The sequence below is a fragment of the Dermacentor andersoni genome, chromosome 7 (assembly GCF_023375885.2).
Source record: "Dermacentor andersoni chromosome 7, qqDerAnde1_hic_scaffold, whole genome shotgun sequence".
NCBI lineage: Eukaryota > Metazoa > Arthropoda > Arachnida > Ixodida > Ixodidae > Dermacentor > Dermacentor andersoni.
Genome location: NC_092820.1, coordinates 100,171,452 through 100,196,321, shown reverse-complemented (window position 1 = coordinate 100,196,321; position 24,870 = coordinate 100,171,452). Strand labels below are relative to the sequence as shown.

At 48.4% G+C, this 24,870-nt stretch overlaps 1 protein-coding gene across 2 annotated transcripts in view; it reads left to right on the top strand.

The window, feature by feature from the left end:
* LOC129385680 (uncharacterized) overlaps nucleotides 1-24,870 on the top strand; it is a 63,029-nt gene that overhangs the window by 18,708 nt on the left and 19,451 nt on the right. For both annotated transcript variants that reach the window (XM_072289085.1, XM_055072593.2), the window contains 2 exons: nucleotides 15,402-15,458; nucleotides 21,519-21,575. In XM_072289085.1, coding sequence (XP_072145186.1) covers nucleotides 15,402-15,458; nucleotides 21,519-21,575 — 114 coding nt within the window. The remainder of the gene's footprint in view (nucleotides 1-15,401; nucleotides 15,459-21,518; nucleotides 21,576-24,870) is intronic.

The following is a 24,870-nucleotide window of genomic DNA, read 5'->3' as shown; positions in this document are numbered from 1 at the left end:
ACGAATCTCCGTATTGATGCATATGTCAGAAAGCAATGAAAAAGAAGGAGTGTGTTCCTTTAGTATATTGCTCACAATACGCCCAGTGGTCTTAAGATTAGGCCTTTACAGAATGCTGGAAAGCAAGGTTTCAGGAAGGTAATTTAATCATTACTCCCTGCTAGAATTAGGTGCGCGAAGTTTGCGCATTTTGACCTCGGTTCTTGATATAAAAATACATGTTTCAGCAGAATTTCAAACACTATGAATTGTCTGCAGTATCTCCGATCCTGAAATAATCCTTTATTTTGAGTAGCCGCCTTGTAACAGAGCAGACAGCGATGCAGTGTTGAGCATCGAACTCATGCTCTATTTCCAACAAGCGGTGACCGTATCGTCTGGTCTAACGTAGATCATTCCGCAGCCTCTCCGCCCTTTCATCCTCAAGGTTTGTACAAGATTTGTGCTTCGCATGCTGCAATATTCTCCTGATTAAAAAAAGGTGACAGCTTTCACAAACTAGAATTTCAGGAACATGATTTATTTCCTTCCCTTTTCATGTACATAAGAACAGGCCCTACAAGCAAGGACGATTGCCAGTAGCCTAAGACGGCGGGTAGAGCATCCTTGTTCATGGCCTGTTGGTCGCGGTTCCGCAGGCTCTGTCCCTTTAACTGGACTGGCAACGTGCAGGACACAGGCTTTCCATCATCAGAACCGCTAAAGTAGCTTACAGAAAATTTGGGAAATCTAAGTGGAGTGACTGATTATATCTGGTAACATCTTGCCTGAAGTCAATGTTAGGCTAAACAACGTAAACAAATTGTAAAAGATAATCAAGTACAATAACGTCTAGAACACTCTAGTTACTTTCAACTCGGTAAACCGCGACTAGTGCAATGCCTCTAGCAAACCAATGGAGTATACACCTTCGCAGTGTTTCTTTTCTTTAATGCATTAAACGTCTTTCAAATATTTGAAAGACGTTTACCAGTCTTTTGGAACATTTTTGCATGAATTTCTCGTGGGCAACCAAACACCTTCAGACACTTGCGCGTTTCAATTTGGCCACATAGACAGACTGAGCCGCTGCCATTAGCAGCGATTATGCGTTTTGATAGGACCTTCTGCATTGATAAAAGCATCGATTGCTTTAAAATACAGGACCGTTTTTTTTGCGTTATGCAGGGTATAGCGTAAAAAACAATACCATACGAGAGTCTCAAGCCACAAGCACGAAGATCAGACAAATCTTTGTACTAACCATGGCTGCTCTGCGATCGCGCGGCCAGAGTTCCATCTGGGAATTCTAGCATCGGTAAAGCTAGGGATCAAAACTATTGTTAGAATGTTTACGATCCGCGACCGGCGCACTCGACATCGGGGGACCTGCGTTACATCATAATCCAGACACTAATTACTATTTCGTGTGAGCTCATCACTTGCATTACTTGAATATGAAAATTTTGTAACTGTTGCCAGCCCTAAGAAACTGCTCAGTGACGAGGGATGGAGGCAGACGTCAAAATGCGACGAGGAAACGTGCACCAAACGCAGGCCTTAAAGAGGCGTAGTTAGAATGCAGGCGATAGCTTGCGTGGGCAAAGTACGCGCGGAAAACGGAAAGCAGTGAGTGAACTGCGTCTTGCATAGCAGCCAGGAGCTTCTGGAAAGGACGCATGGGAACGAAAGCGAGCGTGTAGGTGGGGAAATCATGCGATGAAAAAAATGCACCGCAACAAAGTTCATATTGGTAAAAACGAGTTTACTGGGGAGATCCTGATATAGTGCGCCTGGCATGCTTTGGAGTAGGTTATTTCTTGAACTTCTTTGAGGCTAATTTGTGGGAGACGCCACTCCCTTAACTACGGCGATGGACGTGGAGTCGCCTGCAGAGGTTCCTGGTCCTTATACGTCAACAGCGACCACACCGAGAACGCGGTCTAGTCGCCCGAGTGACACCTACAGCGAGGGCACTGTGATCTACTCAGGGACCAGTGATGAAACGTCGGATGACACCGACTTCGTGCCCGTAGCGAAGCACAAAGCAAAGAGAAGACTCGTCAGGACGTCTCCTTGCTCAAGCAAGGCAACTGTGATCCCGACGCGAAAGCCATCAGACCTCACCATTTTATATATGCCTGTGGCTGCTAGCGACAATCTAAACCGGATCAACCGCCAAGCCACATCTGTATCGCTCGAATCTCTTGTTCCGGGTCAGATCAAAGATACAAGGATCAACGCCCGTAAGAACATCCTCGCTATAGATGTCACAAACCGCAGTGCGCTAGACATTCTGAGCAACGTTAAGGTGCTGGATAGCATCAACGTACGCTGCTATAAGCGAGACCATCATGACTCTACGGCCGGCGTTGTGTATGACGTAGATAATTACATAAGCGATGCTGAACTGCATATACTCATCAAGCCGGAGACAGAGGGAATTGCCGTATTGCCAATGGCAATTGCCAATGCCAGGGAAGCTCGCAGTGTGTCAAGTTAACTTTCAAAGGAGACAGCCTACCGTAACACGTCAAGGTCGGTCACTTCCGACACATTGTACGGCCTTTTGGTCCAAGGCCGCTTCAGTGCAGGAAATGTCAAAGGATAGGGCACGTTAGTGCGGTTTGCACAACCGCTGCCGTGTGCTCACGGTGCTCTGGGTCGCACAGCTCCGACGCCTGTCGTGCAGAAAACCAAAATTGCTCCAATTTTCAGGGCTCTCACGATGCAACTTCGAAGAATTGCCCACATGTGAAAAATGAGGCAAAAGTCTTGAGGCAAATTGTCAGAGACGGTTCCTCACACAGGGATTCTGCCGCTAAAGTGCGACATCGACGTTCACGTCGGCGGAGATCTAGGAAACCAGCTGCTATTGCTAAGGATGCACCGCGTCCACTGACAGTCCAGAAACTTCCGCATACAACTTGCAATACCGGCAATGAGATTCCTCAGCAGAAAGTCTCCAATATCATTGCCTCAAGCGAGGGGTGGCCGCCATTGCCACGGCTAGATCCACCAGCGGAGCGACAAGATGTAGCACGCGCGCCGAATCATGCTTCACCTTCTGGCAGCAACCAAGACAACGACAAACAAGTTGTCACCATGATAAGGGCCCTTATGAACACGCTACGAGCACTACTGACCGCCATACACACTCCGGCGGCTCGAGGCGCACTTCAAATACTGGATGCCCTGTATCCGGTACTGTCCGGTCTTGAGAAGCACCATGGCTGCTCCTCTACATTCGTTCCTTAAAGAGGTCAAGGAAGCGTCTATCTTGCAATGAAATGTCAGAGGCAATAAATCGCGCATTTCGGACTTTCGTCCGTTTGTTTTTAAGAACAAATTTCAAATAATCGTCATTTGTGAACCAAACGTTGAGAGCGCCATCCGCCTATCAGGATATGAAGCTTTCATGTCTGCCACCTGTACCGACCGCAGCAAAGTCATCGTTTATATCAGATGCAATTTCACATATGTTTTACACCCAGTGGCACCTGATGACGACAACCAGTATGTGTGTTTGACTATAAAATGCAAGAACGTCGCACTCACGCTCATAGGCGCCTACATTTCACCTTCGAGTCGATTTGACAACGCAAGACTAGGTGCAATTTTAACAGCGACACCTGGACCATGGGTTATTACCGGCGACTTGAATGCGCATCATCCGCTATGGGGAAGCTTAAAGATGGACTGTCGAGGAAGACGTGTGCGATCCTTCGCGTCGGACCATGAGCTCTGCTGCCTAAATGATGGCAGTCCCACTTTTCTGCGGGGATTGACATACAGCAGCTGCCTGGACTTGACTTTTGTTTCAAGATGCCTCAGTGCCAGTGTGAAATGGTTCACGGACAACGAAACGCATGGTAGTGACCACGTTATGTTAAAATCGACGGCATACGTAAGTCACACTCTACTACAGTTCTTCATCTCATCGACTGGCCTAAATACACGCTGCTCATGGAGAAGAATTGCCAAGAGATCCAGGACTGTCTGCCTGGCAACATCGAGAAGCTAATTAACGCCGCTGCTCAAGAAGCCACAAGATCTTTTAGGTCTATTCCTAAATTTTCTGAATTCGAAGCAGAATTGGAGTGGCTTCGCGCAATCCGCCGTCGCGCGGAAAGAAGGTACAGACGCACCAAGTCCATCTCCGACCTAAGGGAGGCGAGACGCATACAGAAGAAGATCCAGCGTCGGATCAACTTCCTGCAGTCTCTAAGATGGAAAACCTTCTGTGATACCCTTGATCCGCATAAACCCCTGTCACATATTTGGAGAACAGTGCGTGGTCTTCCAACATCACCGCAACAACGCCACCCCTTCAAATGCCTGGCTCTCTACCAAGGTCGCAGAGAGATCGACGTAGCGGAGAACTTCTGTTTCAAGATTGCTGGTCTACCGCCATCGTTCGCTACACGTGATCCCCGTGATGTTCCAATCTCGCGGGATTCCCGTATGGACAATCTGTTTTCCATCGAGGAGTTGCAGGCGGCGTTGGCAGCGTGCAGACGTTCCTCATCGCCTGGGCCTGACGGTGTGACATACGCAGCTCTTGGAAACCTCGTTCACACAGCCCGGCATGCACTTCAAGACGTGTACAAAAATTCATGGCGTGAAGGAGAAGTTCCAGCTGCATGGAAGTCCAGCCGCCTTGTGCCTTTGCTCAAGCCAGGTAAATCACCCCTAGACGTGGTGTCTTATCGTCCCATTGCTCTGGCCAGTTGTCTAGGAAAAGTGATGGAGAGGATGGTGCTGACGCGTCTAGAGTGGTATTTAGAACATTACAAGTTATATCCTGACGCTATGGCAGGCTTTCGACGCGGACGCTCTTCTATAGACAACGTCATAGATCTTGTCTCGTCTGTTAAGCACGAAAAAAGCCTCAGGAGACTGTCAGCGGCGATGTTCCTGGATGTTAAAGGCGCATATGACAACGTAACCCATCAAGCCATCCTGGACGCCTTGGGTGATGTCGGCCTAGGCGGCCTTGTTTTTCGGTGGATATCCAGCTTCTTGAAGGACAGGTCATACTTTGTGCAAACAGAAGACGGTGCGTCATCACAACGCAACACCTACCGAGGCGTACCGCAAGGCGGAGTCTTGAGCCCCACTCTATTTAACCTGGTGCTCATCGACCTGGTTCATACCCTTCCGGAATCCATCCATGTGTCGATCTATGCAGGCGATATATGCATTTGGTCATCAGGAGCGACGCGTCCTCAGGTGCGCGCCAGACTTCAGAAAGCGGCCTCGCTAACATCAGGTTATCTTCGAGCACGAGGTCTGGAGCTGTCCTGCGAGAAGTGCTCTATAGTCGCTTTCACGCGTAAAGCAATGAAACCGTACGTTATCAGAATTAATGGACAGCCAATTGCCTACGAGAAGACGCACCGCTTTCTAGGAGTGATAATAGATCGAGACCTTTCCTGGAGTCCTCATATCTCCTACCTAAAAAGGAAGTTATGATAACCCACGTGCTCAGATTTCTTGCGGGAAAGTCATGGGGTGCGTCTGTGAGTGCGATGCTCCAACTCTATAACGCACTGTTCCTCGGTCTCCTGCGCTATAGCTTACCTGTGCTGGGTGGGACCGGCAAGACCAACCTCCGTGCCCTCCAATCTGTACAAGCTCAAGCTCTGCGAATTTGCCTTGGTCTTCCCAGATGTGCGTCCACGGCAGCAACAATAGCCATCGCGAATGACCACCCCATCAACACGTATCTTCAAGTCGACACTTTAAGGATGCATATCAGGCACTTCGCCCGACTCCCATCGCATCATCTCGCCTTCCTTACTGCCGCTCGAGCTCGTTCAGCGTTTAGCAAGATTATTGCCGCCAACCATGGAACTTTACCGTTAAACTTCACACCTGCAGCACGACCATCTCAACCGCTGTGGTGCCTCCATCCACTCCAGGCTCTTCTTGTTATTCCCGGTATCAAAAGGAAAATGGAGATGTCAATTTTCGCCCTCAAACAAACCGTGCTTTCAGTGCTAAATGAACAGCACAGAGGACGCATCCACGTTTACACAGACGATTCTGTGTCCTCAAATAGTTCAGCTTGAGCAGTGGTGATTCCCACAGAGTGCGTCAACCTCAACTTGAAGACATCTCACATTACATCATCGACGGCTGCAGAACTCGCAGCTATCCGTCCTGCTCTGGAGTTTATTGTTCACAAATCATCACATTCATGGTCGATCTTATGTGACTCAAAGGCAGCTCTTCAGTGTCTGATGTCCCCTTTCAACCATGGACCAAATGAGCAACTACTCGCAGACATCCGACTACTCCACCATCACGCAATCAACAAGGGACACAACATCATCTACCAGTGGATACCGCGTCACTGTGGAATTTCAGGAAATCACAGTGCGGATGACGCTGCCCGGTCGGCTCATGATGGTGCCCAGATTATACCCATACCGCTGTCAAGAACAGATGCAGCCACAAGTCTTCGCTCGCTCGCCCGCGATCTTACACAGAATCTGTGGAACACCAGGGAATTCACGAACGCACGTCTCCACAAATTGGATCCACGTCTGCAACTCCGCCTACCACCAGGGTTGCCACGAGCGGAAGCAACACTTCTGTACCGCCTGTGGCTCGGCGTAGCATTCACGAACTCCTATTCATTCCGCATTGGAATGGCCGACAGCCCTACTTGTGACACCTGCGGCTGCGAGGAGACGATTGAACACCTCCTTTGTGACTGTCCCCGCTACACAGTGCGAAGAAAAGTGCTCGTGACCGCTCTCGCAAAACTCGACAATCGCCCCTTTACAGAGGAAAAAGCTCTAGGACACTAGTCCAGACTCGCTTCGGCACTCAAGGCCTTAAGGGCTTTGTTGAAGTTTTTAAGGACATGCGAATTGTACGACCGCCTTTGACGTTGTAGCACGTAGTATCGCGTTACTGGGTGAATTTTCTTTTTTTTCCATTTTTTTCCTCTTCTTCTTCTTTCTCCTTTTATTCCTTTACCCCTTTCCCCAGCACAGGGTAGCCAGCCGGTACCTACACTCGCTAACCTCACTGTCTTTGCTGTCCTTTGTCTCCTCCTCCTCCTTATTTCTTGAAAAATGGAGTATTGGTTTCAAGGGTATAGTATGAGCTTCATAGGCAAGTACACCATAAAAGAATACGCACTATATGCTATATCACAATTCTCCAGTGGAACCTTTCTGCCCGAATTATTATTTTTTTGTCTTGCGTGCGCGCGTGATACGTCGCGCATTGTGTCTTTGCAACTGCTCTGTCTTGTCCAATACTGCCGATCTTGCCATTACAAAAAATGATGTCATATTTCAAGACAACAGATTACTGGCGTAGCTTTATTGACTTGGTCATGATGCACACTAATAAAACGCACAGGAGTGAAGGACAAGGGTGGAATGTTCTCGACTGAACTGATTATCACAAACGAAAACGAGGAAGCAAGCTGTGCGCTCACCTGCTGTCCTTAGCGAAACGAAACAACCTTCCAGGGCCAATCGTCGAAGTGGTGTTGCACAAGAGCGCATTCGCAATCCATGGGAGTGTTGAGCCACTGTGCTAAAGGCAGCAGGGAACAATGGCAGCGCCCTGTACCTCTTAACACTTCGTCCCTTCTCTCTTGGGTTGCATCGGGCGCCACACAGTCAAGCGCGTACAAAACCAAGGGGGGCACGGTGCACAGCGAGCAAGAACCGCGAACCGTACCACCATGCAGGAAGGAAAATACTAGTCACACAAAAATTTAGAGGAATGGGATTATGGGAAATAGGCCCTCACGTGTTAGGCAAGCGGTAGCTTTAGCCGGATCGCTTTGGTTGCGTCTGCGGCGGGAGTTTTGGAAAATGCGCACATAGTCCGCAATGGCAAACGCACACCGCGTGTTTGTTGTCAGGCAGGTAACGCACCGAATTACCACGAGGCTTGCAGCTTAAGATGCAGCAGACAGGCGCTAATGATGTAGCGAACGAAGGCAGAAAATTAACCGGCATTGTGCCCAAGAAACCGCGACGGCCACCTCAAAGACGACCGGTTGATTTTAAGGGTGGTTTCAGGAAAACCAGGAAACGTTTCGCCCTGCAAACGTGTCAAGGCAACCAAGCCTTCAAACCAAGCCCACGGCGATTCGACGCGTTTGGGGGCATCTCCTGGGAAGCGATATGATGTATTTCGCCCTTTAAAATATCTGGAAGCGCTCAAGCGAACGTTCAGGGTCCGTAGCGACTGCTTTTCAGTGTCAAATAAATTTTTTCCCATCTTGTGCCCAACAATGGACAGGCGAGCCGGGTCCGCCGACCATATGTGAGGCCCTGCCGGCCCAATGTTATGACAGACGGTCCCAGTCGACGCTGTCGTTCTGCTCAATGCTTGCTGGCTCTGAACAGACCAGCGAGAACTCAATACACCCGTCCCAACAGCTTAAGGACGTCGCACCTTACAATCTTATAAAATGGTGCACGCAAATTTCAAGGAAAGGCGAGGACTTCGGCGTTTAGAGCGCAGAACCTTTTACTAAGCAAACACGCCACAAAGAATCATCCCGGGAAAGGTCTCGTATCATCCTATATAGGTGGTACTCAGTGGAACAAAAATGAGCAAGAAAATACGCACCGGATTCAAGTACACAACCGTTGATTTGACGAAACGATAGACCACGCTCGGGTCGGCAAACTCTGTACGGGTTTCAAGGTCAGAGCGCCCACTAACTGCGGCGGTGAAGGCGAGTGATGCTTTGAATGTTATGTCACCATGGGCTTCGCACTCCAGTCTTCCTCCACGCTTCAAGGCAAGGCATTTGAAGCGAGGAACGGCGCCCACGGTAGCAGAAATCCAGAGTTCCTGCGTGTCTCCGTGCCTTTCACGGCAGGTGCACCTACGCCACTAATCGTTACCAGGTACCTACCAAACAGCAATGGTACGTTAGTGATGCGGCCTATTCCTATCCAAAAGGCACCGCGCACAAGGCGTCGGCGAGCGGGAGGGGCGGCTTCAGAGGAGGTTGGCTTGTTCAGACTAGCAGAATCACGTGACGCTCCTTCCTAGTTTTATTCCTTCACCCATGCTTACCTCGCAGGGCACGCTTACTTCTCGGTAACGGCAAGAAAACAACACTACTGAACCTAAAGGCGAGCGCCTGAAGCAGGTGCCGCTGGCCGCCTGCGGAGACGAGGAAGGGTGAGGGGACAGGAAGTTGCAACGACTGGTAGGAGGGCAGCGGAGTTGCTTTCCCGCCCAGTTACTCAATTACGTTAGTTGGCTCTCCTACAGAAGCAGAAAACTCACAGAGGGCGGACCGTCCCTCTCGGCTTCCACTCCCTCAAAAACCCTTGTACCTACAGCATAGGGCGCGCGGCCGCCATCTTATAGCGCTTGGAATTCATAGAGAACTTCACGGCCACGACTACGACGACGGTGGAAATTCAACTGGAGTTTCCCCACAGTTAGTATCGCAACAGAACAACTGCGCTGCGAAACGCGCAGAGTGAGGCATCTATGACCTCACGAATTATGCAGCTTCCGCCGCGTTCTCTATTAAATATGAAACAGAGTATAGAGAGTACGTAGAGCCATTGTCCCTATACTCACTGTGTGTGTACTTTCTAGCCGATTCTGCGGAAAGTGGTTACTCCACCAAGTTTGGACCCACGGGCTCTCCGCGACATCGACTGCAGGATTGGTGCAACTTTTGCTTTTCCGTTCGTCACTACCTACAAAACGTTAAAAAATGTTTCAATTAAAGAAAACTTTTCAAGACATTAATAGGCATCTCATTAAGCCCTCCTTTCTTGTGCAGAAAGATTGATCATTTTCAGCGTTCGAAAAGGAATCCTGCATCACTGGCTTGCGCATTGTTTAAAGCTCCGAGGATGAATCCCGTACCGAACTCCGTAAACCAAATTAGGCCTTCGATAACTAAAAGAATCAGTGCCAAATGTTCTATATCAATTTTCTAATTGCTTCACATAATGAATACAATGTTGCAAAACCCGACATATTACGTCGGAACTTAAAGGTGATTTATTCCTCAAGTGTTGCTAACAACTAGCACGTGAAGTTCCCAAATCCAAAGAAATCTAAATGTTCCTATATATATATATATATATATATATATATATATATATATATATATATATATATATATATATATATATATATATATATAAACAAGAAGAAAAGGAGGTTAACCGAGGGGCCCGATTTTATTAGTCATGTCATGGGAAGGCTACCAACTTAATTTATTTCCATTAATTTATCGTTTCCTCATTTCATTTATTAAGCACAAGTAATTTCCCCTATGTTGTCCTTGGTGTCGGTGTTTGTTGGATTCTCTTGATATGACTACATATATATATATATATATATATATATATATATATATATTGACACGTGTACTTATCTTTATCGGGCGACCACGTTTCGCCGCTTAACAACTGTAATCGCACAGCGAGGGACGCGCCTGCATGTATCCGACGTTTCTAGAAAGTTATCGATGCTTCTACCCGGCTGTCTGTTGTCGCCGAACCTTGTGTTATCTGATTTCATCGCGTAACGCGAATGGTGTAGAACTTTGTGGAAGGCACGCGGGTCCGAACGATTAGTCTGGAACATTCGACGACTGCTCTATAAAAGCCGACGCGCTTGACCCGCTGATCAGATTTTCGACGATCGCCGACTGTGTTCGCCGCTATCGTTGTGCTTTAAGCGTAGCCTGTTTTGTGGGCACAGGTTCGCCCAATAAAAGCTAGTTTTGTCTTTCACAGTGCTGCTACTGTGTTCTTAACGTCACTACCACGTGGCATCTGGTGGAGGTGCTTTCGTTCATGTACCGGACGCCCCCGACAAGCCGTGATCCAAGCCCGGACCGCAAAGTGAACACCAACGTAGTCCCGGAGCATCGAGCAAGCCGCCGTCTTCAACAGCTGCCCCCGGAGCACGGACTTCTACCTGAGAAGACCAAGAAGATTGTGGACAAGGCAACCCCAATGGCAGCCCCAGCGTCCCCCATCGTGCTGCAGCAGCCCAGGGAACCTCCGACGTTCTGTGGATCAACATTTGAGGACCCGGAAACCTGGCTCGAGACGTATGAGAGGGTCGCTACGTTGAACAGTTGGGACAGCGACGACAAGCTGAGGCATGTCTATTTCGCACTGGAAGACGCCGCCAGGACCTGGTTCGAGAATCGAGAAGCCACCTTAACGACGTGGGACCTGTTCCGAAGCAGCTTCTTGCAAACGTTTACAAGCGTCGTGCGAAAAGAGCGAGCCCAAGCACTACTAGGAACCAGAGTGCAGCTGCCAAACGAGACAATCGCGATCTTCACGGAGGAGATGGCCCGTCTTTTCCGGCACGCCGACCCGGAAATGTCAGAGGAGAAAAAAGTCCGCTTCCTAATGCGGGGCGTCCAGCAAGAACTTTTCGCAGGACTCATTCGTAACCCGCCGAAGACCGTAGCTGAGTTTTCTGCAGAGGCATCGACGATCGAGAAAACTCTGGAGATGCGCACCCGGCAATATAACCGCCAGGGGCTCACGCCGCAGCACGCCATCCAAGGACTCGATTCCGGCGACCTTCAGGAGACCATCAGGGCCATTGTGCGCGAAGAACTGCGCAAGGTCCTGCTTTCGTCACAGCCTCAAGTGGCTTCGATCGCCGACATCGTGAAAGAAGAGGTGCACCGATCGCTTGGAGTTCCCGAGCTGCAACCACAATTACCGCAGCCCCAGCCAGAAGCGATGACATACGCCGCCGTCGCACGCCGTCAAGGTCCCCCTCCGCGACCACGCCAGGGCCCTGCAACGACGCAATTCCGTCGTCCGCCGCCGCCGCCGCCGCCAGCACGCCCACCCGTCGCCCAGCGCACCTACGCGAGGAAGACGGACATTTGGCGAGCCCCCGACCACCGTCCGCTCTGCTATCACTGCGGAGAAGCCGGCCATGTGTATCGCCGATGCCCATACCGGGAGATGGGACTGCGAGGTTTCGCCGTCAATGCTCCGCGCCCGCAGCGAGGTGAACGCCCTCGCGATATCGCGGACTACCTCGCCGCTACTCAGTGGAACTCTGGACGACCGTCGCGTTCGCCATCACCAGGCCGCTACCTGTCGCCGCAGCGCCGACCATACACTGGCCCAGCACGGGGCCGGTCAGCGAGCCCATAACCGGAAAACTAAAAGCAGCAACCGATGGAGGTGCGGTTGCTGTTCGTCGAACTGACGAAGATCCTCCGCCGCCGACGAAGACACCGACGAAACTACCTCGACGACATAACGACACGCCGCCGTCCCGAAGAAATCAGGAAGCGAAGACTACACCGATGAAAGACGACTTGACGATGCGACATTCGAACTTCAGTTCAACACGACGCAGCCGTGATCCGACGCCGAGACCTAACTGTAACGCAAGACAAAGAACCACCGACCTCGAGGTGCTTCTTGACGGCCACGCAGTCACCGCCTTAGTAGACACAGGAGCCGATTACTCCGTCATGAGTGGACCCATCGCCGCCCAGTTGAGGAAAGTTAAGACTGCATGGGAAGGCCCTCAAATTCGGACCGCTGGAGGACACCTGATTACGCCGACTGGGATCTGCACGGCAAGAATTACCGTTCATGACCGGACTTACCCTGCCACCTTCGTTGTCCTCCAACAGTGTTCACGAGACGTCATTCTCGGCATGGACTTCCTGAATCAACATGGCGCAGTCATCGACCTGAAGTCGAAATCGATAACGCTGTCGCAAGATCAAGCGATACCGCCGGGGAGCTGTCGTACTCACCACGCCTTGAGTGTGCTCGAAGATCAAGTGAGCATCCCGCCGCGCTCCAGCGTTATTATTTCCGTCGGCACTGAAACACCCGCTGACGTAGAAGGCGTCATCGAGGGCGACCAACATCTATTGCTCGACCGTGAAATTTGCGTCGCAAGAGGGATCGCTCGACTGCACGGAGGACACACGAAAGTGTTGCTGACAAACTTCAGCCAGGAGTTCAAGCACATCAACAAGGGCACGACGATCGCATACATCGAGGAAATTCTGGAAAACAGCAATGCGTTTGTCCTCTAGGATTCTGCCGCATCTACCCCGACGACCGTAGTTCCCGAGCCAGACTTCGACATAAATCCAAGTCTCCCCACAATTAAGCAACAACAGCTCAGAAGTCTACTTCGACGATACAAAGAGTGCTTTTCGACGTCATCAAGGATTCGACGAACCCCAGTCGCAAAGCATCGCATAACAACCGAAGAGGGCGCTCGACCTCTCCGCCAGAGCCCATACAGAGTTTCGACGCGAGAACGTGAAGCTATTAGGCAACAAGTCGACGAAATGCTGCGCGACGACATCATCCTGCCGTCGAAAAGCCCGTGGGCCTCTCCTGTAGTCCTGGTAAAGAAAAAGGACGGAACCCTACGCTTCTGCGTCGATTATCGTCGACTGAACAAGATCACGAAGAAGGATGTGTACCCCCTTCTACGGATAGACGACGCATTGGATCGGCTCTGCAACGCTAAATACTTCTCGTCGATGGACCTCAAGTCTGGCTACTGGCAAAACGAAGTCGACGAGAGAGATCGCGAAAAAACTGCCTTCATCACGCCAGACGGCCTCTACGAGTTCAAGGTCATGCCATTCGGACTGTGCTCGGCGCCTGCAACGTTTCAGCGCGTCATGGACACGGTGTTAGCCGGACTGAAGTGGCTGACGTGCCTTGTTTACCTGGATGACGTCGTTGTCTTCGCCGGAAATTTCGACGATCACCTTAGGCGGCTTGCGACAGTGTCAGAAGCCATCAAGCCATCAGGGCTCACTCTGAAGCCGGAAAAGTGCCGTTTCGCTTACGATGAGCTTTTGTTCCTAGGCCACGTGATCAGCAAATCAGGAGTACGCCCCGACCCACAGAAAACAGCTGCCATCACAAAGTTCCCGCAGCCAACCGACAAGAAGGCAGTGCGCAGATTCCTTGGCATGTGTGCCTACTATAGGCGCTTTGTCAAGGACTATTCACGCATCGCGGAGCCGCTAACACATCTAACCAAATGTGATGTCGCGTTCAAGTGGGATACGCCACAGGCCAAGGCATTTCAAGAACTCAAACGACGCATGCAGTCGCCGCCGGTACTTGCACACTTCGACGAGGACGCCGATACCGAAATCCACACTGACGCCAGTAGCCTAGGCTTCGGTGCCGTCCTAGTCCAGAGGAAAGAAGGACTTGAAAGGGTGATATCGTATGCTAGCCGGTCGCTGTCAAAAGCGGAAAGCAACTATTCTACGACTGAAAAGGAATGCCTCACCATCATTTGGGCTACAGCTAAATTCCGTCCTTACCTCTATGGCAGGCCATTCAAAGTCGTCAGTGACCATCACGCATTCTGTTGGCTAGCTAACCTGAAGGACCCTTCAGGACGGCTGGCGCGGTGGAGCCTCAGACTACAAGAATATGACGTCACCGTAATATACAAGTCCGGAAGAAAACACTCCGACGCCGACTGCTTATCGCGCGCCCCCATTGATTCCCCGTCGCAAGACGACGAGGACGACGACGCCTTCCGTGGGATAGTAAGCGCGGAAGACTTCACTAAACATCAACGAGCCGACCCGGAGCTAAAAGGTCTCGTCGAGTATTTGGAAGGGAACACCGATGTTGTCCCTAGGACATTTAAGCGCGGGTTGTCTTCGTTCACGCTACAAAACAACCTGCTCGTGAAGAAGAACTTCTCACCAGTCCGCGCCAGCTACCTTCTTGTTGTACCGTCAGCGCTGCGTCCAGAAATATTGCACGCCCTACACGACGATCCAACCGCTGGGCACCTCGGATTCTCCCGGACGCTGTCGAGAATACAGGAAGATGCCACGTGGTAGTGACGTTAAGAACACAGTAGCAGCACTGTGAAAGACAAAACTAGCTTTTATTGGGCGAACCTGTGCCCACAAAACAGGCTACACTTAAAGCATAACGATAACGGCGAACACATTCGGCGATCGTCGAAAATCTGATCAGCGGGTCAAGCGCGTCGGCTTTTATAGAGCAGTCGTCGAATGTTCCAGACTAATCGTTCGGGCCCGCGTGCCTTCCACAAAGTCCTACACCATTCGCGTTACGCGATGAAATCAGATAACACAAGGTTCGGCGACAACAGACAGCCGGGTAGAAGCATCAATAACTTTCCAGAAACGTCGGATACATGCAGGCGCGTCCCTCGCTGTGCGATTACAGTTGCTAAGCGGTGAAACGTGGTCGCCCGATAAAGATAAGTACACGTGTCAATATATATATATATATATATGAGGATAGTTATTAACACCGTAAACTATGTGCATTGTCTTCTGGCTTGAAACGATTCTCCAATCTGAGTAGATGTCTTGTGACAGTGCAAAAAGCGGCGATGTGCTCAGCGCTGAGTCCAGGCTCTATTTCCAACAGGCGCTGACCAAATCTTCTGGCCTCCCAGAAATCATTCCGCAGCCTCTCCGCCTCAAGGTTTGTATCAGATTTGTGCTTCGCATGCTGAAATGTTATCCTGCTTATAAAAAAGGCGACAGCTTTGACAAATTAGCCATTATAGGGGCATGGTTTGTTTTCTTCCTTATTCAAGTACATAAGAAACCGTCCTACAAGCGAGCACAATTGGCAGTAGCCTAAGAAGGCGAGTAGTACAGCCTCCTTGATCTTCACCTGCTTCTGGCGTCGCAGCATATTCTGTGCATGTAACTGTACTCACAACGTGCAGGACACAAGCTTTCCATCATCAGAAACGCTGAACCACCTGAAATAAAATTTCGGGAATCTCAGAGCAGTGACCGATTGCATCTGATATTCCGCCTCAACTCAACGTTAGGGTAAACAACGTAAAGAAATTGTAGAATGCAATCAAGTGCAATGTGGTTTAAAATCCGCTAGTTACTGCGCGCAATGCCTCAAGCAGACAGGCAGTATACACTTTCTCAGTGTTCTTTTTTATTTTGGTTTCCTTAAACAACAAACCTATTTCAAATATTTCTGGTTTCTAAGCTCTGGACAACAAATTAGCTCCCCAAGAAATGACACCATCGATACCGCAAGCCCTAGTTCAATTTCAACATGCTATTTATCTACTAAATACCTGTAAAACGTAACCTCGACGAAAGCAACAACGGTGTTGGTAACCGAACTTATACACTTGAAGATGAAAGAATGGCAGAGCAAATTCACAATTACATACAAATCTACGTATTGATGCATATGTCAGAAAGCAATGAAAAATACTGTGAGCAATATTGCTCACAGTATGCCCAGTGGTCTTAACATCACGCCTGTATAGAATGCTGGAAAGCAAGGTTTCAGGAAGGTAATTTCATCATTACTCCCTGCTAGAATTAGGTGCGCAAAGTTTGCGAATTTTCAATCATCAACTCGGTTCTTGATATAAAAATACATGTTTCAGCAGAATTTCAAACACTATGAATTGTCTGCAGTATCTCCAGTCCTGAAACGATTCTTTATTTTGAGTAGCCGCCTTGTAACAGAGCAGACAGCGGTGTAGTGTTGAGCACCGAACTCATGCTCTATTTCTAACAAGCGGTGACCGTATCGTCTGGTCTAACGTAGATCATTCCGCAGCCTCTCCGCCCTTTCATCCTCAAGGTTTGTACAAGACTTGTGCTTCGCATGCTGCAATATTCTCCTGATTACAAAAATCTGACAGCTTTCACAAACTAGAATTTCAGGAACATGATTTATTTCCTTCCCTATTCATGTAGATAAGAACAGGGCCTAGAAGCGAGGACGATTGCCAGTAGCCTAAGACGGCGGGTAGAGCATCCTTGTTCGTCGCCTGTTGGTGGCGGTTCCGCAGGCTCTGTGCCTTTAACTGGACTGGCAACGCGCAGGACAGAGGCTTTCCATCATCAGAAACGCTAAAGTAGCTTCCAGAAAATTTGGGAAATCTAAGTGGAGTGACTGATCACATCTGGTAACATCTTGCCTGAAGTCAATATTAGGCTAAACAACCTAAACAAATTGTAAAAAATAATCAAGTACAATAACGTCTAGAACCCTCTAGTTACTTTCAACTCGGTAAACTGCGACTAGTGCAATGCCTCTAGCAAACCAAGGAGTGTACACCTTCGCAGTGTTATTTTAATGCATTAAACGTCTTTCAAATATTTGAAAGACGTTTACCAGTCTTTTGAAACATTTTAGCGTGAATTTCTCGTGGGCAAGCAGTCAAGTTCAGACACTTGCGCGTTTCAATTTGGCGACCTAGACAGGCTGAGCCGCTGCCATTAGCAGCGATTACGCATTTTCATAGGGTCTTCTGCATCCATAAAAGCATTGATTGCCTTAAAATACGGGACCATATTTTGCTTTATGCATGGTAAAGCGTAATAAACGACGCCATACGAAAGTCTCAAGAGACAAGCACGAAGATCAGACAAATCTTTGTACTAACCATGTCTGCTCTGCGATAGCGCGGCCAGAGTTCCATCTGGGAATTCTAGCATCGGTAAAGCTAGGGATCAAAACTATTGTTAGAATGTTTACGATCCGCGACCGGCGCACTCGACATCGGGGGACCTGCGTTACATCATAATCCAGAGACTAATTACTATTTCTTGTGAGCTCACTTGCATTACTTGAATATGAAAATTTTGTAACTGTTGCCAGCCCTAAGAAACTGCTCAGTGACGAGGGATGGAGACAGACGTCAGAATGCGACAAGGAAACTTGCACCAAGCGCAGGCCTTACGGAGGCGTAGTTAGAATGCAGGCGATAGCTTGCGCGGGCAAAGTACGCGCGGAAAACGGAAAGCAGTGAGTGAACTGCGTCTTGCATAGCAGCCAGCAGCTTCTGGAAAGGACGCGTTGGAACGAAGGCGAGCGTGCTGGCGGGGAAATCATGCGAGAAAAAAAATCCACTGCAACAAAGTTCATCTCGGTAAAAACGAGTTTACTGGGGAGATCGTGATATAGTGTGCCTGGCATGCATTGGAGGAGGTTACTACTTGAAAAATGGGAGTATTCGTTTCAAGGGTATAGTATGAGCTTCATAGGCAAGCACACCATAAAAGAATACGCACTATATGCTATATGACAATTCTCCAGCGGGGCCTTTCTGCCCGAGTTATTTTTTTTTGTATTGCGTGCGCGCGTGATACGTCGCGCATTGTGTCTTTGCATCTGCTCTGTCTTGTTCAATACTACCGATCTTGCCATTACAAAAGTGATGTCATATTTCAAGACAACACATTACTGGCCTAGCTTTATTGACTTGGTAATGATGCACACTAATAAAACGCACAGAAGTGAAGGACAGGCGTGGAATGTTCTCGTCTGAACTGATTAGCACAAATTTAAACGAGGAAGCTAACTGTGCGCTAACCTGCTGTCCTTAGAGAAAGGAAACAACCTTCCAGGGCCCATCGTCGAAGTGGTGTTGCACAAGAGCGCATTCGCAATCGGTGGGAGTGTTGAGCCACTGTGCTAAAGGCAGCAGGTAACGATGGCAGCGCCCTGTACCTCTTAACGCTTCGTCCCTTCTCTCTTGGGTTGCATCGGGCGCCACCCAGTCAAACGCGTACGAAACCAAGGGGGGCGCGGCACACAACGAGCAAGAACCGCGAGCCTTGCCACCATGGAGGAGGGAAAATACTAGGAAGGAGTGTCACGTGACAATTTCGAAGCCTAGTCGCACAAAAAGTTAGAGGAATGGGATGATGGGAAATAGGGGCTCACGTGATAGGCAAGCGGTAGTTTTAGCCGGCTCGCTTTGGTCGCGTCTGCTGCGGGAGTTTTGGAAAATGCGCACATTGTCAGCAGTGGCAAACGCACACCGAGTCTGTGTTGTCAGGCAGGTAACGCACCGAATTACCACGAGGCTTGCAGCTTAAGAAAGCAGCAGACAGGCACTAATACGGTAGCGAACGATGAAATTGGTAATAATTTGGTATTGGTAAATAATGCTGCTAAGAACGAAGGCAGGTAATTATCCGACATTGTGCCCAAGAAACCGCGACGGCCACCTCAAGGACGACTCGTTGCTTTTAGGGGTGGTTTCAGGAAAACGATGAAATCTTTCGCCTGCAAACGTGTCAAGATAGAAACGTGTCAAACGTGTCACGCCCCCCCCAAGCCTTCAAACCAAGCCCACGGCGACTCGTCGCGTTTGGGGGCATCTCCTGGGAAGCAATATGATGTATTTCGCCCCTAAAAACATGTGAAGGTGCTCAAGCGAACGTTCAGGGTCTGTAGCGACTGCTTTTCAGTGTCAAACAAATTTTTCCCATCTTCTGCCCAACAATGGACAGGCGAGCCGGGTCCGCCGATAATATTTGAGGCCCTGCCGGCCCAATGTTATGGCAGACGGTCCCAGTCGACGCTGTCGTTCTGCTCAATGTTTGCTGGCTCTGAACAGACCAGCGAGAACTCAATACACCCGTCCCAACAGCTTAAGGACGTCGCACCATACAATCTTACAAAATAGTGCACGCAAATTTCAAGGAAAGGCGAGGACTTCGGCGTTTAGAGTGCACAACCTTTTACTAAGCAAACACGCGACAAATAATCATTCCGCGAAACGTCTCGTATCATCCTGTATATGTAGTACTCACCGAAAAAAAAAAATGAGCAAGAAAATACGCACCGGATTCAAGTACACAACCGTTGATTCGACGAAACGATAGACCACGCTCGGGTCAGCAAACTCTGGACGGGTTTCGAGGTCAGAGCGGCCACTAACTGCGGCGGTGAAGGCGAGTGATGCTTTGAATGTTATGTCACCATGGGCCTCGCACTCCAGTCTTTTTCCACGCTTCAAGGCAACGCATTTGAAGCGAGGAACGACGCCCACGGTAGCAGAAATCCAGAGTTCCTGCGTGTCTCCGTGCCTTTCACGGCAGGTGCACCTACGCCACTAATCGTTACCACGTACCAACCAAACAGGAATGGTCCGTTAGCGATGCGGCCTATCCCTACCCAAAAGGCACCGCTCACAAGGCGTCGGCGAGCGGGAGGGGCGGCTTCAGAGGAGGTTGGCTTGTCCAGACTAGCAGAATCACGTGACGCTCCCTCCTAGTTTTATTCCTTCATCCATGCTTACCTCGCAGGGCACGCTTACTTCTCGGTAACGGCAAGAAAACAACACTACTGAACCTAAAGGCGAGCGCCTGAAGCAGGTGCCGCTGGCCGCCTGCGGAGACGAGGAAGGGTGAGGGGACAGGAAGTTGCAACGACTGGTAGGAGGGCAGCGGAGTTGCTTTCCCGCCCAGTTACTCAATTACGTTAGTTGGCTCTCCTACAGAAGCAGAAAACTCACAGAGGGCGGACCGTCCCTCTCGGCTTCCACTCCCGCAAAAACCCTTGTACCTACAGCATAGGGCGCGCGGCCGCCATCTTATAGCGCTTGGAATTCATAGAGAACTTCAGGGCGACGACTACGACGACGGTGGAAATTCAACTGGAGTTTCCCCACAGTTAGTATCGCAACAGAACAACTGCGCTGCGAAACGCGCAGAGTGAGGCATCTATGACCTCACGACTTGCGTAGCTTCCGCCGCGTTCTCTGTAAAATATGAAACAGAGTATAGAGAGTACGTAACGCCATTGTCGCTCTACTCACTGTGTGTGTACTTTCCAGCCGATTCTGCGGAAATTGGTTACAATACCATGTTACGACTCACGGGCTCTCCGCGAAATCAACTGAAGGATTGGTGCAACTTTTGCTTTTCCGTTCGTCACTACCTACAACACGTTAAAAAATGTTTCAATTAAAGAAAACTCTTCAAGATCTTATTAGGCATCTCATTAAGCCCTCCTTTATTGTGCAGACAGATTCATCATTTTCAGCGTTCGAAAAGGAATCCTGCATCACTGGCTTGCGCATTGTTTAAAGCTCCGAGGATGAATCCCATACTGAACTCCGTAAACCAAATTAGGCCTTCGCTAACTAAAAGAATCAGTGCCAAATGTTCTAGTTCAATTTACTAATTGCTTCACATAATGAATACAATGTTGGAAAATCCGACATAATATTTCGTATTGAAGCTTTGCCATTTCCATTGACAATAGGAAATGAGCTTAAAGGTGATTTAATCCTCAAGTGTTGCTAAGAATTAGTGCGTGAAGTTCCCAAATACAAAGAAATCTACATGTTCCTATATATATATATATATATATATATATATATATATATATATATATATATATATATATATATATATGTATGTATATATAAACAAGAAGAAAAGGAGGTTAACCGAGGGGCCCGATATTATTAGTCATATCATGGGAAGCCAACCAACTTAATTTAATTTCCAATAATTTATCGTTTCCTCATTTCATTTATTAAGCACAAGTAATTTCCAATATGTTGTCCTTGGTGCCGGTGTTTGTCGTATTCTCATGATATGACTATATATGTACATATGAGGATAGTTATTAACACCGTAAATTCTGTGCATTGTCTTCTGGCTTGAAACGATTCTCCAATCTGAGTAGATGTCTTGTGACAGTGCAAAGAGCGGCGATGTGTTCGGCGCTGAATCCAGGCTCTATTTCAAACAGGCGCTGACCAAATTTTCTGGCATCCCCCAAATCATTCCGCAGCCTCTCCGCCTCAAGGTTTGTATCAGATTTGTGCTTCGCATGCTGAAATGTCATCCTGCTTATAAAAAAGGCGACAGCTTTGACAAATTACCCATTATAGGGACATGGTTTGTTTTCTTCCTTATTCAAGTACATAAGAACTCGTCCTACAAGCGAGCACGATTGCCAGTAGCCTAAGAAGGCGAGTAGTACAGCCTCCTTGATATTCACCTGTTTCTGGGGTCTCCGCATAGTCTGTGCATGTAACTGTACTCACAACGTGCAGGACACAAGCTTTCCATCATCAGAAACGCTGAGCCACCTGAAATAAAATTTCGCGAATCTGAGAGCAGTGACCGATTGCATCTGATATTTATCCTCTAGTAAACATTAGGAGAAACAATGTAAAGAAATTGTAGAACGCAATCAAGCGCAATGTGGTTTAAAACCCGCTAATTATTGCAACTTTGTAAACCGCAACTGGCGCAATGCCTCAAGCAGACAGGCAGTATACACTTTCGCAGTGTTCTTTTTTCTTTTGTTTTCTTTAAACAACAAACATATTTCAAATATTACTGGTTCCTAAGCTCTGGACAAAAAATTAGCTCCCCAAAAAATGACACCATCGATATCGCAAGCCCTAGTTCAATTTCAACACCCTACTTGTCTACTAAATACCTCTACACCGTAACTTTGACGAAAGCAACAACGGTGTTGGTAACCGAACTTATAGACTTGAAGATGAAAGAATGGCAGAGCAAATTCACAATGACATACGAATCTACGTATTGATGCATATGTCAGAAAGCAATGAAAAAGAAGGAGTGTCTTCCTTTACAATATTGCTCACAATATGCCCAGTGGTCTGAAGATCACGCCTTTACAGAATGCTGGAAAGCAAGGTTTCAGGAAGGTAATTTAATCATGCATCCCTGCTAGAATTAGGTGCGCAAAGATTGCGCATTTTCAACTCGGTTCTTGATATAAAACTACATGTTTCAGCAGAATTTCAAACACTAAGAATTGTCTGCAGTATCTCCGATCCTGAAACGATTCTTTATTTTGAGTAGCCGCCTTGTAACAGAGCAGACAGCGATGTAGTGTTGAACACTGAACTCATGCTCTATTTCCAACAAGCGGTGACCGTATCGTCTGGCCTAACGTAGATCATTCCGCAGCCTCTCCGCCCTTTCATCCTCAAGGTTTCTACAATACTTGTGCTTCGCATGCTGCAATGTTATCCTGATAACGAAAAGGTGACAGCTTTCACAACCTAGAATTTCAGGAACATGATTTATTTCCTTCCCTATTCATGTACATAAGAACAGGCCCTACAAGCGAGGACGATTGCCAGTAGCAAGACGGCGGGTAGAGCATCCTTGTTCATCGCCTGTTGGTGGCGGTTCCGCAGGCTCTGTGCCTTTAACTGGACGGGCAACGCGCAGGACGCAGGATTTCCCTTATCAGAAACGCTAAAGTAGCTTACAGAAAATTTGGGGAATCTAAGTGCAGTGACTGATTACATCTCGTATCATCTTGCCTGAAGTCAATGTTAGGCTAAACAACGTAAACAAATTGTAAAAGATAATCAAGTACAATAACGTCTAGAACCCTCTAGTTATCAACTCGGTAAACCGCGACTAGTGCAATGCTTCAAGCAAACCAATGGAGTATACACCTTGGCAGTGCTTTTTTTATTGCAATAAACGTCTTTCAAATATTTGAAAGATGTTTACCAGTATTTTGGAACATTTCTGCATGAATTTTTCGTGGGCAAGCAAACATGTTCAGACACATGCGCGTTTCAATTTGGCCACCTAGACAGACTGAGCCGCTGCCATTAGCAGCGATTATGCGTTTTGATAGGACCTTCTGCATTGATAAAAGCATCGATTGCTTTAAAATACAGGACCGTTTTTTTGCGTTATGCAGGGTATAGCGTAAAAAACAATACCATACGAGAGTCTCAAGCCACAAGCACGAAGATCAGACAAATCTTTGTACTAACCATGGCTGCTCCGCGATCGCACGGCCAGAGTTCCATCTAGGAATTCTAGCATCGGTAAAGCTAGAGACCAAAACTCTTGTTAAAATTTTTACGATCCGCGACCGGCGCACTCGACATCGGGGGACCTGCATTACATCACAATCCAGAAACTAATATTTATGTGTGAGCTCATCGCTGGCATTACTTGAATGTGAAAATTCTTTGACTGTTACACGCCCTAAGAAACCGCGCAGTGACGAGGAATGGAGACAGACGTCAGAATACGACGAGGAAACCTGCACCAAACGCATGCCTTATGGAGGCGTAGTTAGAATGCAGGCGATAGCTTGCGCGGGCAAAGTACGCGCGGAAAACGGAAAGCAGTGAGTGAACTGCGTCTTCCATAGCAGCCAGCAGCTTCTGGAAAGGACGCGTTGGAACGAAGGCGAGCGTGCTGGCGGGAAAATCATGCGAGCAAAAAAAGGAACTGCAACCAAGTTCATATCGGTAAAAACGAGTTTACTGGGGAGATCTTGATATAGTGTGCGTGGCATGCTTTGGGGAAGATTATTTCTCGAAAACTGTGTGTATTGGTTTTAAGGGTATAGTATAAGCTTCATAGGCAAGTGCACCATAGAATAATACGCACTATATGCTATATGACAATTCTCCAGCAGGGCCTTTCTGCCCGACTTACTTTTTTGTTTTGTTTTGTCTTGCGTGCGCGCGTGATACGTCGCGCATTGTGTCTTTGCATCTGCTCTGTCTTGTCCAATACTACCGACCTTGCCATTACAAAAAATGGTGCCATATTTCAAGACAACAGATTACTGGCGTAGCTTTATTGACTTGGTCATGATGCACACTAATACAACGCACAGAAGTGAAGGACAGGCTTGGAATGTTCTCGACTGAACTGATTAGCACAACTGAAAACGAGGAAGCAAACTGTGCAGTCAACAGCTGTCTTTAGCGAAACGACACAACCTTCCAGTGCCCATCGTCGAAGTGGTGTTGCACAAGAGCGCATTCGCAATCGGTGAGAGTGTTGAGTCACTGTGCTAAAGGCAGCAGGCAACGATGGCAGCGCCCTGTACCTCTTAACGCTTCTTCCCTTCTCTCTTGGGTTCCATCGGGCGCCACACAGTCAAACGCGTACAAAACCAAGGAGGGCGCGGCACACAACGAGCAAGAACCGCGAGCCTTCCCACCACGGAGGAAGCAAAATACTAGAAAGGAGTGTCACGTGACAATTTCGAAGCCTAGTCACACAAAAATTGAGAGGAATCGGATGATGGGAAATTGGCCTTCACGTGATAGGCAAGCGGTAGCTTTAGCCGGCTC